This window comes from Cyanistes caeruleus, chromosome 11, assembly GCF_971803275.1.
Source record: "Cyanistes caeruleus chromosome 11, bCyaCae1.hap1.1, whole genome shotgun sequence".
Classification (NCBI taxonomy): Eukaryota; Metazoa; Chordata; class Aves; order Passeriformes; family Paridae; genus Cyanistes; species Cyanistes caeruleus.
In genome coordinates this window covers 17,137,767-17,151,711 of record NC_141711.1, presented here as the reverse complement: position 1 = coordinate 17,151,711, position 13,945 = coordinate 17,137,767, and the positions used below count along the sequence as shown (strand labels likewise).

The 13,945-nt window shown below is 46.9% G+C and overlaps 1 protein-coding gene across 4 annotated transcripts in view; it reads left to right on the top strand.

Annotated features, from left to right (window-relative positions):
- RNF123 (ring finger protein 123) overlaps positions 1–13,945 on the top strand; it is a 47,563-nt gene that overhangs the window by 850 nt on the left and 32,768 nt on the right. For 3 of the 4 annotated variants that reach the window (XM_086845172.1, XM_086845173.1, XM_086845174.1), the window contains exons 2-16: positions 1,417–1,610; positions 2,657–2,741; positions 4,727–4,806; positions 5,614–5,711; positions 6,889–6,943; positions 7,271–7,356; positions 8,098–8,184; positions 8,678–8,745; positions 9,601–9,737; positions 10,436–10,542; positions 11,355–11,459; positions 11,584–11,709; positions 12,878–12,970; positions 13,163–13,236; positions 13,681–13,798. In XM_086845172.1, the coding sequence (XP_086701298.1) occupies positions 1,529–1,610; positions 2,657–2,741; positions 4,727–4,806; positions 5,614–5,711; positions 6,889–6,943; positions 7,271–7,356; positions 8,098–8,184; positions 8,678–8,745; positions 9,601–9,737; positions 10,436–10,542; positions 11,355–11,459; positions 11,584–11,709; positions 12,878–12,970; positions 13,163–13,236; positions 13,681–13,798 (1,401 nt within the window). In that variant the 5' untranslated portion in view covers positions 1,417–1,528. Of the gene's footprint in view, positions 1–1,416; positions 1,611–2,656; positions 2,742–4,726; positions 4,807–5,613; positions 5,712–6,888; positions 6,944–7,270; positions 7,357–8,097; positions 8,185–8,677; positions 8,746–9,600; positions 9,738–10,427; positions 10,543–11,354; positions 11,460–11,583; positions 11,710–12,877; positions 12,971–13,162; positions 13,237–13,680; positions 13,799–13,945 lie in introns of all 4 variants that reach the window. The other variant, XM_086845175.1, reaches the window with a different exon arrangement.

Here is a 13,945-nt window from a genome sequence, read left to right as displayed (position 1 = left end):
ACTGCAGCAGTGCATCTCATATGGTGCCAGTGTGGCGGTGCTGCATACTCTGTTTTAGGCATTCAGACTAAATGTTTCAGCAGCACATGAACCACTGGTGACCAGAGTGGCTGCCTTTTAGGAGAGCCGTGGGCACTCCTGACTGCCCTCGGGTGTTTTTAATTTGTCCTGGCTGAGGTGAAATCATGTCATGTGTCGAGTACTTTTAGGATAGTCCACATTGTGCTGTCTGCTCTGCTTTGGTAGTAAATGATGTGTTTCTCTTTATTGTTTTACCTCTTGTTTTGAGTTCCTGACGCATCATTCAGGGCCTTTGATCCAGGCTGGTTTTTTGCTTTGTTCCCGCTATTTTGCTCAGCAGTGCTGCAGGAGGGAGGCCGGGCAGTGTTGCTCCACTGCTGCCTGCTGGGGTGGTCCTGAGAAAAGGGGCTTTAGGAAACCCTTTCCCAAATCTAGCTGAAGCTCAGGTGATTTGGAGTTGCTGTGGTACTTGTGTCACTTGGCATTCCTCCTCCAGAGTCACTAACTTTTCTTGGGTTCACCTTAGTTTCTGCTCTGCATCAGATTACCAACAAGCATTTAATTCCTGCAGCTTTTGCTCCTGTTGCATCTTCCTGTTGCTCTGTGTGTGACAAAGTGCTTTGACAGATAGATGCCCAGGGAGAGTCTTCCAGTAAGAGTTGGCTATTGGAGCAGTTGGAAGCAGGAGAGGGGAATAACCTAACATTTGGAAGCTGGATGGAACTAGCCACTTGAATGTATTCTTTTTGTCCTGGCACATGTCAGCTCTGATATGGAAGGCTCCTGAATCTGTAGTCTCGTGGTAGATTTTCACTTGTAAACACTATTGTATATTACCTGTGTCTGCTTTTTCCCCCGTGACTCTGACAGCTGGGTCTTTTGCTTTGTAGTCAGTGATATTCTATCATAGTCCAGTCCATCTGCATTTGTCTCATTCCTTCTTCCTCTCTCTTTGTTTTGTGTAGTGGAATAATCTAAACACCCGTTGAACAGAAAATTAACCAGACTCATGTTGCTATCCTAAGGAATAATACAGAGTGTGAGAGAAAGGCAGAAGTGTTTGTCAGGACATGAGCAGCATTGCGGTTCCCAGTTTCAGCGATGTTTGGCAGTGGTGGTGGCTGTGGTCCTGTGCTGGCTCAGTGCTTCTGGCCTGGGCTTGGTGTGAAGGTTGCCTGTGTTTCTGGCTTGGTTGTGCCTGTGCCTTTGTTTGTAGGGGGGTTTTTGTGGCTGTCTGGAGTGTAGCTTAATGCTTTGGGAAGGTTTTAAGCACTTGGACAGCAGTGGGACTGAGAGCAGGGTCAGCAGTTAGCTGGTTTGGGGCTCTTGTGTAATGTCATTAGGACGTGCAAGGACTGTGGCTATTTTTTGGTTTATCCCTGCTGTTTAATTCAGGTAAAGCAACCTCCAAGAAAGGGAGAAATTTAAAGGCACCATCCTTCCCAGAAGGTTTTGTTCCAGGCGTCTGTTCATCTTATGTCTGCTCTGGAAGTGGTGCATGTGAAGAATGACGTCGAGAGGTTCTGGGACTGCTTTCTCAAGGAAGAATTACAGGTTGACCACTGAGCCAGAGAAGTCCAAGGTCACAGGTAGGGACTTTGGCTTGTACATGCCATGTGAAAACAAGAGCACTGTGGATCCAGGGAGCATCTCTTGCCTTGCTTGACATCAGCTGCCTTCCAGTTGAAGTTACCTTGGTAGTGTGAGGTGTAGGGGGGCTGAAACTGAGTAAATCCTTAAAGTGAGATGAGATTTTGGACAGGACATTCCTGCAGTACTACTGACTCCAGAAACTCATGTCACAGAGCCTTTTCTTCGGCACACAGTCCTGCCTCATACGGCTGGAGAATGTTTTGTTGCCTGCCTGGCATCTGATTTGAGACCCATCTGCTTTAGGGAGCTCCCCTTCCAGAATAAACAGCTTGTCAGATTCTCAAATTAATCCTTTCCTGGGAAATTCTGCTACTGGCCAAGCAGTCTGGTTTTTTTCTTGGCGTCACCAATCTAGCACAAGTGATGTGCTTATGGGACCACAAATCTGGCATTTGAGGGCAGTGTTGCACTCAGAAACAAGGAATACTGCATCAGTGTGACACTAAGGGTTGTTTAGTGAAGGTGAGGCACACACATCATTAAAGAGGGTTCTGGGTTACATGAGGTGAACTGCACCTGCAGCCTTTCCATCTCAGCATCTTTTATGCGGTTAAGAGACATCCTGAATATGAATAGGACATCAGGAATTGCAGTAGTGTTAAGATTTATTTTTTTTAAAAATAAAATTGGATTCCTGCTTTCAGCTTTTGGAGTTACTTTATCAAGAAGTAGCACAACAGGATCTTGAGGATGTACTTCCACCTGTGTGGAGCAATTTATAGGCTCCCAGTTGCTATGGCAGAGCAGCTCAAATTGGAAAGAGCCTTTTTTGGGGAGATACATTCAATAATGCTGGACTCTGGTTCTACTAGTGAGGACAGTAAGGTGATGAATGACTGCTTGAAGCTGCATTTTCCACTGCATTGATCAGCAAACATGAACATAATTTACCCATAGTTACCAGTTTCTTGCTTGTACATGAAATTCATGTTTGAGTTTACCGCGGACTCTCTAAGCTGATTTCCTTTCTGTTTTACCCAAGGGATCGTGAACAGCAGGCTCCTGAATGATTATCTGCATCGAGTCTTTACCACTGCTGATGGGAACCAGCCTGCAGCTGCTTACAGGTATCAGACTTCTCACTGCCCAGGTAGCAAGTGATGCCACCTCCAGATAAAGAGCACGGCATGAAAGGAAAGATCTTTTAGTGCCACACAGTGATCTTTGTTAAAAGCACAGCAGCTCCATGTTACAGAAACAGCTCTGAGGTCTGCTCTTTTAATGGCTTTTTCAAACTGCAGGGCTGTGAGGAAGGATTCTTTTTTGCATGAAAAATCCCATCTACAGCATCACTAGGCAATATTTTTCAAATAAGTAGGCATTCACCTGGTTGTTCCTGTTCTCGCTTTGCTTGTAAGGAAGTGCAGAATGCACAGGTTTCAGGTGCAGGAATTAAAAATAGATTGCAAGTGCCCTAAGACTGTTACTGATCCATGCCATACCATACATTTTTCAGGCTGTGGAACTGCTGGTACTTTTATTAGGAGTCACTAAAGGAAGAGAAACACAAAATTCCTGTTTAGTGAGTGTTTTTTACCTCTTTATTTTCAGTTCTCCTTCACCTTTTATCCCAGAAACCTGTAGTGTTGGATGAGAAGAATTCCTCTTGCATCTTTTTTGCCTGTGGCAAGTCAGACAGGTTCAGGGCAGGCAGGAGCGTGGCAGAGTGAGGCAGGCCTGTGGCTCCTGCTGGTTGGCAGTGCTGCAGCATGGCTGGGGTCACATTCCACGGGCTATACTTAGGACTGCCAGCTCCAACATGAGCTCAGAGCTGCTATAAATAGTTCTTGGCCCTCTGGCTCTTGGTGAGCTGGGGTGGTGGTGCGGGGGAGGCAAAGTGGGTCATGTTACTTTACCACAAGCTCTCCTGCCAGCAAGCCTTGGAACAGTCCATCTGCCTGAGCATTTTGATTTTCAATATTTCTGATTTCTTTGTCTGGTGATTAGTGACTTGAATGAACAGAATTGATAGTTTGTTGGACTGGTCTCTCTCTCTTTTTTACTGCCTTCCACCCTTTTCCCCTGGACATGGCTACTTGGTAGAAAGCCCAGTAGCGGTCAAAGAGGTCTTGGAAATAACATTTGCCATATGAGTGTAACTTTTATAATATGACATCTTGCCTTCAGAGGCCTGAATTCTTCATAGAGAAGCTCACTGCAGACATCTCTCTGCCTGTCTCATGCTCTTCTACTCTCCTTCCAGAACTTTGCCTCCATGCTAGTGCTGATTAAGCAGCTTTGCTGAAGCCACCCTTCTCATGCCAACCAAAACTGATTCTTTGATTTAATTTCTGTGCATCTTCACATTCATCAGGAATTCACAGTGTCTCTCACCAGTCTTAGGGAAATCCCTAGTCCTGGAGAAGTGAGAAGTTTCCCAGATGGCTTTGGAAATGGGAAACAGGGATAGGAATAGCTAGTGGTTCTCACAGTAAAAGGAAGCTCCTGTGCAAGGATCAGCTAAGTAAACTAATCCTTGAAAGGAGAGAACCAAGGAAGCGCAGTAAGTTCTCTAGAACAGTGGCCCAAAGGGGATGTATGAAAGAATTTTCAGTATGAAAACAAAATGGTTTTAGCTGTTTTCACGGAGAGAGGATGCTGGACTAACCTGACCTTTATCTGAACTGCTACAGCTGCTGCTGTGGTCCTCTGTTCTTTTGTATTGCAAAATACTTCGGGGAAGAAACAAATCCTGACTTAGGCCATGTTTCTATGATGCTGACTGCAGCAAAGTTGTGTCCATAGTTATTGGTAGTACAGCTGGTTTCTTGCTGTCTTGTACCACAGTTTTCTTACTGCCACAAAACACTCCTGAGCAGACTGAAGACTGTAAGATTCTTTGTTATCTACTTGGTTTGTTCACACTGTGTTTGGTCCTTCCTTCATTCATTGCCCCAACGCAGTGGGCAACAAATTCCTTAGATTCATGACATAAAACAGATTGACAGAACTTCACGGTTCATGTCTCAGCATAGGACATGTGTCTGGGCTGCAACTCTTGAAAAATTGGAGACAAAGTTTTTTTAAGAGCTCCTGTGTGTTTGTTCCCTAGGAAGCACCTGACGTTCCAGAACCTGCAGGAGCACCTTGAGCGATTGCTGGCAGAGGAGAATGGCTCTGAAGACAGCAGGGGTAGGAGATATTGCCTGTTCAATTTGTGCTTCTTGCTCGTGCTGGTTAATTTGGAAGGACAAGTTATATCATGAAAGGCATTTCCCTGAGTGAGCACTGTTCTGCCTCCCTGTGCTCTAATTTGCTGTGCCTTTAAATCCTGCCTGTGAGGGGTTCATCAGCCAGCCCTGCAGCAGGTTTGTTTACAGATGGAGACATATTTCCCAGCTAAAATGTGTGGAAAAGCATTTTTTGGGGGGCAAGTGTTGGTGGTTTACTGATAATGATATGCAGAGCCATTGTTTTGATCAGAAGTGCACAGTGCTATCATCAATGAGAGATGCAGAGGCTTGTTGACAATTTTTACGCACAGATCTCTACTGCAGGTATTCACTTTGGGCCTCAGGCTGTACCCTGTGTTCTTACTAGAATTGTTTCTCTGGATGAATCAGGATGTGGCAAGATACAACCTGGCTCCTCTCTGAGAAAGGCAAATTTTTCTTGTTGGCTGCAATTGAAGTGTGACATGTTGGCCAAACATTTGGCACAGAGCTTAGCCTTTTGAATTTTGTCAAAGTAAAATTTTCAGGTGATGTGGAAAACTTAATGTGTCCTGAATGCTGCATAGCTGAGTTGCTGTGAAGACTTTCTTTTAAATCTCTCTCCTTTTCTGAGTTTCTCAGGGTTGAGCATAGGCAACACTATCTTAATCTTCCTCCCCTGTAGCAGCATCCAGGTGCTGTTGTGTCTGGCTGGAAGCACCCAGCCAGTGAACTGTTAAATCCTGCACAACTCTCCCCAACAGGTTTTCTGCAACTCTTGTTTCAGATCAGGTAGTAGAGGGCCGGCTTGGTCCCTCCACTGTGGTGTTGGACCACACAAGCGGCTTTGAGGGACTGCTGCTGGTCGATGATGACTTACTTGGGGTGAGTGTGTTGCTGGACACAGCAGAAAATGGTTTTGTGGGACTAAAAGCAGTTGGGGCTTCTTGGTTTGATCTTTGTAGTAGATCCCTGTCAGTGGCTTTGTAGCATGTGTAAATGGAGTCTGCCCTCAAAGCTGCAGGATCCTGGAGGAAATGAGCAGTCCTGGGAAGAAGTCTAGCAGTACCACTAAGAATCAGCAAGGTCTGAGTGGGGCTGTGAGGAAGTGAAAGGATTACCCTGGCCCAGGGGCTCACTTGGCTAAGCAGCCAGCTTTCCTGTCCCTCCCTCCAGCAGACTGCCTCTTCCTTCCTTCTGGTCTTCGTAAAAGACTGGAAAGAGGCTAAAGCTGAGGTTTTCCTTTCTCCTTTGTTTCCATTAATTACCTGCATGCTCCTTAGCTGATGTTCCCTGTGCAAAAAGGCAGCTGAAAGAATCCACTGGAATTTAACCCTTTCCTACTTCAGTAATTTCTGCACTCCTTTCACCCCTTCACTGAGCAAGCACATCCACTGCTCTTGAGCTGATTGCCTCTTTAATCTATGCCTGCTTTTTAGCCTCTAACAGATCAAGCTGCCTCGGTCTCCCCTTTCCCTTTAACCACCTGCTGTAGTTTACTTTGCTGTACCTGGAGCTGACCCCCAGAATGGACTGGACTGGCTTGTCTGTGAATTCCTTGTTCCTGCTTTCATTTCCTCTTCATGGTCTGCCCCAAGATGGCAAGAGTCAGGATTTAACACGGTTCACTTTCTAGGCAGCATGTTACTTGCCAGTCCTGTCCTTTAGTCTGGACACCTTGAATCTATAGTTTTGTTCTAACTTGTCCAGCATTTATATATCTTTCCCATATCATAATCACTTTTGTATACACTTCTGTGCCAATTCACTGGGAACCTGTCTGTCAACGTGTTGCCCTTGTACTGCTGCCATGCTGGGTGCCTCACTGGGGTTTATCAAGTAGAGATGAGCTGTAGGAGGGACCTGAATGATTCCCTGGGGCCAGCTGGCCCCAAATACAGCTGCTGGGGTAGGGAAGATGTCCCTTCTTGTCCCTATACTGTCCTTGTGAATAGCTCTCCATCTTGCTTTGGTTTTGCGTGCTACTACAGAGAAAATGGGAAGGACTGAACAAACCTCTCTTTTTGTCTGATGTTAAAATATCTTTTGTTTTTTGGTCCAGGTGATTGGCCACAGTAACTTTGGGTCCATCAGGGCCACAACGTGTGTTTATAAAGGTAAGGAGATAAACCAGTGCTACTTTGAGAAAAGACCCTGAGAGGAGTGTGTGGAGAGTTAGACAGCTGAAGAGCTCAGGAAATCTTGAATATGTTCCAGATCTTGAGCACCCTCTTCCCCAGTTCATTCACTGAACTTCTCCAGGGAATGAGAAGGATGTGTGATGCCAGAGTAACAGAGTGGGAGGGGAATCCTGGGGATATCCTGAACCTCCTTTGTGTGCCACATGTATTTCTGTGGGAGCAGTGTCAGGTTCAGCTCTAACAGGGGAACAAGCCAGGGGGCAACAATTCACTGTGTGGTATGTCTTTCTCTTTTTCCTTCAGGGAAATGGATTTATGAGGTGCTCATCTCCTCCCAGGGACTCATGCAGATTGGCTGGTGTACTCTCAACTGCAGATTTAATCAGGAGGTAGTATAGCTGCTCTGGGGGGTGGTCTTCTACTGCTTTTTTGGACAGTGTAGAGCGTTGCATTGGTGCTGTGCCCTGCTGCCATTCACACCAGAAATGCCACACACACACTAGGAATGCCAGGCCTGCTGTTTTAAGAGTCTTTACAAAACTCCTTGGTCTGTGTCCACAGAATGGCGCACAATGTGAAAGCCTGTGCTGGGTGTGTTACTGTGCTCTTGCAGCACATAGAACCGCTACGTGTTGACTTTCAGCTGGCATCTTCTCCAAAATGTGTGTGTGACTGCAGTGCTGGCAGCCTGTCCCTTGGGATGGGCCTCAGCAGCTGGTACTACAGGGCTTGTTTTGCTCAGAAGAGGGTGGAATGTTGTTTCATCTGGATGGGATGTTTGGTACTGGAAAGGGGTGTCAGCTGCAGAGTTTCACTAACTTGTCACTCTGCAGTGTGTGAGAGGGGAAGTGATGGGCATCCCGGGGAGCTGCTTTGATAGAAATGGGAAGTGTTGGATGGCAGTACACTTCTTCTGACCCCAAAATAAGTAGGGAGTGGTGTATTTCTCTGAACCAAAGATCACAAGCCACTGGATTCATTCCTAGAGGGAGGACTTTTCCAAGGCAGAGCATATGTGCTGTCAGCTGCCCTCCCTGTCTATTAGTCTACCCCTTAAAGGTTCTCTTGCTATGAGAGGAATCTTCTATGTGTGGTCTGGTCTGAGTCTTATCTTTCATACTTTGGTGCAGGAAGGAGTTGGGGACACACCAGATTCGTATGCCTATGATGGAAACAGGGTGCGCAAGTGGAATGTGACTACTACAAACTATGGCAAAGTGAGTAGCTGTCCCTCTGGAACAGGATGGAATGAGGAGAAAGGAGGTGACTCCTTCTGCTCACTGCATTCTGCTGGGCCTTGTCAAGTGCCCTCAAGCCTTCCTCCCTGCTTCAGTCTGTGTGCCAGCATTTATCTGCGCTTCAGAGATGTTGGACATGCTGTCTGGGGGCTTTGTTTAGCAGCCCCAGCAGACTGATTCCAGTCTAGTGCTGCTGGTGGTGACTGGAAGGTTCTTGTTCTCTGTAGTATAGCAGAACATGGTGCATTGTTGGGATAAATATACATTCCTAGTGCCAGAGGGGAAAAAGATCCCAGTTAGGGGCTGTATGTGCAGCTTCCAGAAGTGCCTGAAAATGCTGTGAGCTGCTGGGAGAAAGAACTCTCTCTTCTTTAACCCTGAATCACAAGGGATTGGTTGGGTTGCAGTCTTTCTTGTGATGTGGGAACACCCTGGAAATACATGTTTAACCTCTTCTCTCCCTTTCCTGCAGTCCTGGGCAGCAGGAGACATCGTCAGCTGTCTGATAGACCTTGATGAGGGCACCATTGCTTTCTGCCTGTAAGCATCTTTGCCCTGTTCCCTACTTTGTTTATGTCTGTGTGTAACAGAAAGGTTTCCTCACTGCTCAGCAGGTTGCTGAGCCCTATTTCTGCTCTCTCCTCTTTATGTTCCTTGGTAGTTCCGGCCTTTGTTTATCTGCCTTGTGTTCAGAAACCATCTGAATGGGTTGTTGGGTTTCAGTTCAGTTCAGTAGAAAGCATTTGGCAGGAGGATGTTCAAGCTACAAAGTCTTTGTAAAGTTTGCCAGGGTTTTAGCGAGAAGGGCATCTCTTGCGATGCTTAATTCCACACTTGGCTTTAATTAATTGCTTGTGTGGTCAGTGTATACCCTGCCTGTCCTAAATTCACAAGGAGCTGTGGAAAGGGTGATAAATCTCCAGTTTCCAGCTCCCATGCACAATGAGAATTCTTCTCTGGCCCTGGCCTGCAACAAGTCAGTTGCAATTAAGAACTGTTAGTTAGTCTGTGTTCATCTTTTATGTAGGAGTAGATTGAAAGCATTATCCTTGATTGCCATTACATCAAACAGATGAGGCCAAAAAGTCACATGCTTTAAAATGTCCTGCTGCTTTAATTATCTCACAGATTTGGGTTGCCCTTGAAGCTGAGTGAACTCTGCATGTTGTGTAGACCCCAGTGCCTTCCCAGGCTCATATGAAAATGGGAGTGCCCCTGTGTGTCCTGTGGCTGTTACTCAGCAGAGCTGTGACATTTGCATGTGTGCCAGGTTAAGAATGATAAGAGGCATGACTGACTGGCGTGTCCGTGTTGGCAAGCTGGTATCTGTATCAGCCAGCTGACCTCAGACCCTTCCTGCTGTGACTAAAACCTTGTGGGTTTTCCTTCTTTCAGGAATGGCATATCTCTGGGAACTGCCTTTGATAACATCACGAGGGGTGCTGGAATGGCTTATTTCCCTGCCATCAGCCTCTCCTTCAAAGAGTCCGTTGCTTTTAACTTCGGAAGCCGTCCACTCCGATATCCTTTAGGTGTTGGGGAGAGGAGGTCTGAAAGGAGAAGAGCCTGTCTTGAGACCATCTTTGGAGGCTGTAGAATATACACACCTGACTGCAGTTCACTTTCTGCTGTCAGCACTTGTGTGCAGAGCTGAGTCAGGGAGAGAAGAGCCAAATACCACCTTAGCTGAAGCAGAACCCCAGGACACAAACATAAGTTTCTGAAATGAGAGTTGCTTTCAGCTCTTGAGTCAGCAGCTGCTGCTACAACTGGGGGCTGCCTGCTCCCAGGCAGATCCTGCAAAATTCTCACTGCAGTTTTGGAAACCCTAATGCTGCTGTGCTGCTGAGCCTTTTGGTCACTTGCCTTTTTTATCTCCCAGCCATATGGGACTGCTGACATGGTATTAGTGTTGCCTGTTGCTGTGTGAATGCTGAAGCCTGGAGCTCCTGTCAGAGCAGTCCTGGCTCTGCCTGTTGATGGCTGTAGTGGGAGCTCCAGCCAGTCTTTCTGATGAAAAAAGTATTTCACACCTAGCAGAAGTGAAGTACTTTTGCAGTATTGAGGAAGTAGAGATAAGAGCTTGTGGCTTATCAACCATGTAGAAGGCACTGTGGTTTGAACTGGGACTGGGTACAAAGTAAAGTAGACAGAGTCTTTTCCTTGCACAAACAAAAGAAGCTCCAAAATGCAGACTGTATTTTCCCTTAACACTTCCGTACTTATCCAGTGGAAGGTTACCGGCCCTTGCAAGATCCTCCTGTGGCAGACTTGGTGAAGGCTCGGAAGCTGTTGGGCTACTTGAAGAATGTGATCCATATTGGAATAGATGTGACGGTAGGCTGGCATCACTGGGTGGATCTGAGGGGCACCACGTTGGGAAATGTGGTTCTGCTCTCCCTGGCACATGCTGCCAGCTCAGATGTTTCCATACACCCGAGAGTCTAAATGCTTGTGTGGGGCATGTGTGTCCCTGGAGCTCTCTGGCTTCCAAAATGGGCTTCCTGATAGTTCCAGGACTTTAATTAAGTCGTGCTGGTCTTTGTTGTTCTCCATCCTATGAAGTTTCTTTGCCAGTATTCAAGAGGTGATGTTTGTCAGGGTCACAACTGCTGGATTTGATTTTGCATCAGTTAAATCAGTTTGTTCATATCCTATGCTTTTTACTGACGTCCTGTTCAGTAATGTGATGAAATTCTGGCGGGTGTGCCTTGCGGATTGTTTGGGCTGTGGCATTGTTTGCTGGAAACACTGTTTTCCACTAGGATGAGGGATGATCTGTTTATGCCCAAAGCATAGGCAATGCCATATGCAATGGTCTTGGCTTGAATGGAGGCCTGCTTTGCTAGTTGTCCTCTTCTGTAGGTGTTCCCATTTACAAATTGTCATGTAAACTTGAGCCTTTTCTTAGAAGAACATTGTCCAAGTGCCTGCATGTGGTTGATAGTGACATCTGGACTGCACTACAGCTTTCCAGAGGAATAGGCCTTGCTTCTTTGGCATTCTAAACTCCCATGTTCAAGCTTTTTAATGCAGTCAGGCATGGGACAGCAACAGTGGCTGCTCCAGGAATGTGATTCATTCAGTGTTGGTGTACAAGGTGGATTGGGCTGGATCCAAGTCATGTTTTTCTGGATTTGTCATTGCAGGAGGGGAAGCTGGTGGAGAAAGACACATCCATGTGGCAGCTGCAGGGAGAACCCACAGTATTGATTACATTAGCTCACATCTTCAATTATTTCTCCCCCCTTATGGTGAGTTTTGCCTGTCCATTGCTTGTAGTGCTTGTTACTGCTCTTGCAAGGCAAAGCAATCCCCAGCTTTTGCTGGGAAGTGACTGTACCATGGAAGAATGTTCACCTGGCTCTCTCTCTACAGTGCAAGGTGTACCTGGTGGAAGATGTGCTCATGACCTTCCTGTTGAGCATCCTTGAGCGAGGAGGGGCAGTGGAGGCCCATCCCCTTATTCAGCAGCTGCTGGATCTCATGTGGCTTCTTATGGAGGTGAGTTGTTAGGTTGTTGGTTCCTCCCTAGGGATCCCAGGGAGACCCTGGAAGGTGCTGAGGACAGGAGCCTTCCCTACAAAATGCTGGTAGTGTTCAGTGTCTTTCTCTTCTTTTTTCTTTGTGGTAGACCACCCTCTCAATTAGCTCATCTGGCTGCTGCTGCTGCACACCCAGGCACTGAGGGTTGAATGCAGACACTGGCAGTGAGTTAACCAGGCATTTCTAAGCTTCTCCTACTACTAAAGAAACTGATGATGGTGAATAACTTCCTGCTTCTGGAAACATCAAACTTATCAATAAGAATAGTCTTCTGATTGTTATTAATGTGTATTTGACTGTGGAGGTCTTAAGTGCTGCCATGTGCTGAAGAGATCGATCAGAGTGTGTGGGACTGGGGTAGAAGTGTGCAGTGCACTCTCAGCATCTCCAGCACTGCTAGGGAAAAACCTCCTCCAGCTTCCCTTCCTGTCTGTGCTGGATGAGCTTACTCCTTCCTGGGACATGTGTTTGAGGCAGCTGGGAAGCTGCTGCTGCTGGAGTGCTTGGGTGGTTACACAGAGCCAGTCACTGCCAGGGATCTGCTTGGAGACAGCACGTCTGCCCTTTGGCGTAACAGTTAACAGATGTGGGCTCTGGCCCAGCCAGCTGCCATGAGAAGTTTAATGGAAAAATGTCATGACTCCTTCAGGCCCACCATCTTAGCAGTGAAACTGGACCCTCTGGTAGGACTGCTGTGTTTGTGGAGGAGTTGGCTCTCATCCTGCTGGTAGGCTCTGAGTTGGATGCAAACAGGCAACTCTTCTCTCATCACATTTATCCAAGACTTCTTTCTCTTATGGGTTGGTTCTTCTACCAACACTGTATCTTGGGTGGAGTCAGGGAGTAAGAGGACTGGTGACTGCTCAGCAAATAGGGCCTGGGACTTCGGCTTTTTGTAGGTGACTTTTGGGTTGGACTTTCTGCAGAAACTTTTTTCCCTGTAGCAAAGCACTGGCATCAACTTCTGCTTGGACTCTCTCCTGTGGAGATTAAGGGACGCTGTGGGTTCAGAACACCTGCTTTTTCAGTTGATAAATGAATGCTTCCTTCCAAGGTTTCACTCTGGAAGCTATAGCTGTTCCTGACACCTTGCTGTTGTTCTTCAATGTGTTTCTTATTTTCTCAGGAGTATGAAGTGCATGAGTGCCTCAAGCAGCTACTGATGTCCCTGCTGAGGGCTTACAGGTTCTCCCCCATCATCCCAGACCTGGGATTACAAGTGAGTTTGCACTTCTGAATCCCCAGGAATCTGTGACTAGCCAGCTTCTATTATGTCCCCTTGTCCAAAGGTACATGATGTTTTGGATTCTGTAGTTGTTTGATCCAAAGATGGCAGTTTTGTCACACTGTAGCTGTTGGAGAGTTGTATGTTCTGCAGATGGAATGACTTTTGCTTCTCCTGTTTTCCTAGATCCACTACCTCCGGCTCACCATTGCAGTCTTGAAGCATGAGAAATCTAGGAAATACCTACTCAGCAATGTCCTGTATCCTTTGTGTCTCCCCCTGTCTCACTTTTCTCTTCCCTCAGTAATGCAGCCAAGGATACTTCAAGGACCTGCAGGTCCAGGGAGGCAGAAGCCACCCTGTCTTGAGAGGTCATTTCTTAGGTCTCCTCTGCCTGACATCATTCCCTACAAAGTCCTGCTTTGAGGGGAGGGAGCAGTGTTGTATAGTTAACATCCTAGTAACACACAGGAGCTCATTTCTACCTGACTGGCCTCTAATATCCCTAGAGCAAAACCACTTTCAGAGCAGTCCAGCTCTGTGGTAGAATTTGGGGAGCTGCTGTGATAGCTGTGTGGGGCTTCTCCAGAGGCCTCTGGATCTTGCAGTGGTAGTTTAGAAAGGAGTCTCTCACTACAGCTCTGGAGACATGCCCTGTCCCTTTTCCCGTTGTAGCTTCTGTGCTTGCTTTAACTCCAGCACAGCTTTGACGTGCTCCGTTCCGTTGTGTTCTTCTACATCAAGAGCCCGCTGCGTGTGGAGGAGGCAGGTTTGCAGGAGCTCATTCCCACCACGTGGTGGCCAAACCGCTTCACCAAGGAGGTGAGTACAGGCACCTCCACCGAGGAGGCTGAGGAAATGTTGTGGCCTGCCATCTGCATCTTTTTCTGGCTGAGGAAGTTGAATGGCCCCTCTTTCCAGCTGTGTTAGCACTGGCGCGTCCTGCAGAGCTATGTGAGAGCTGTAGTT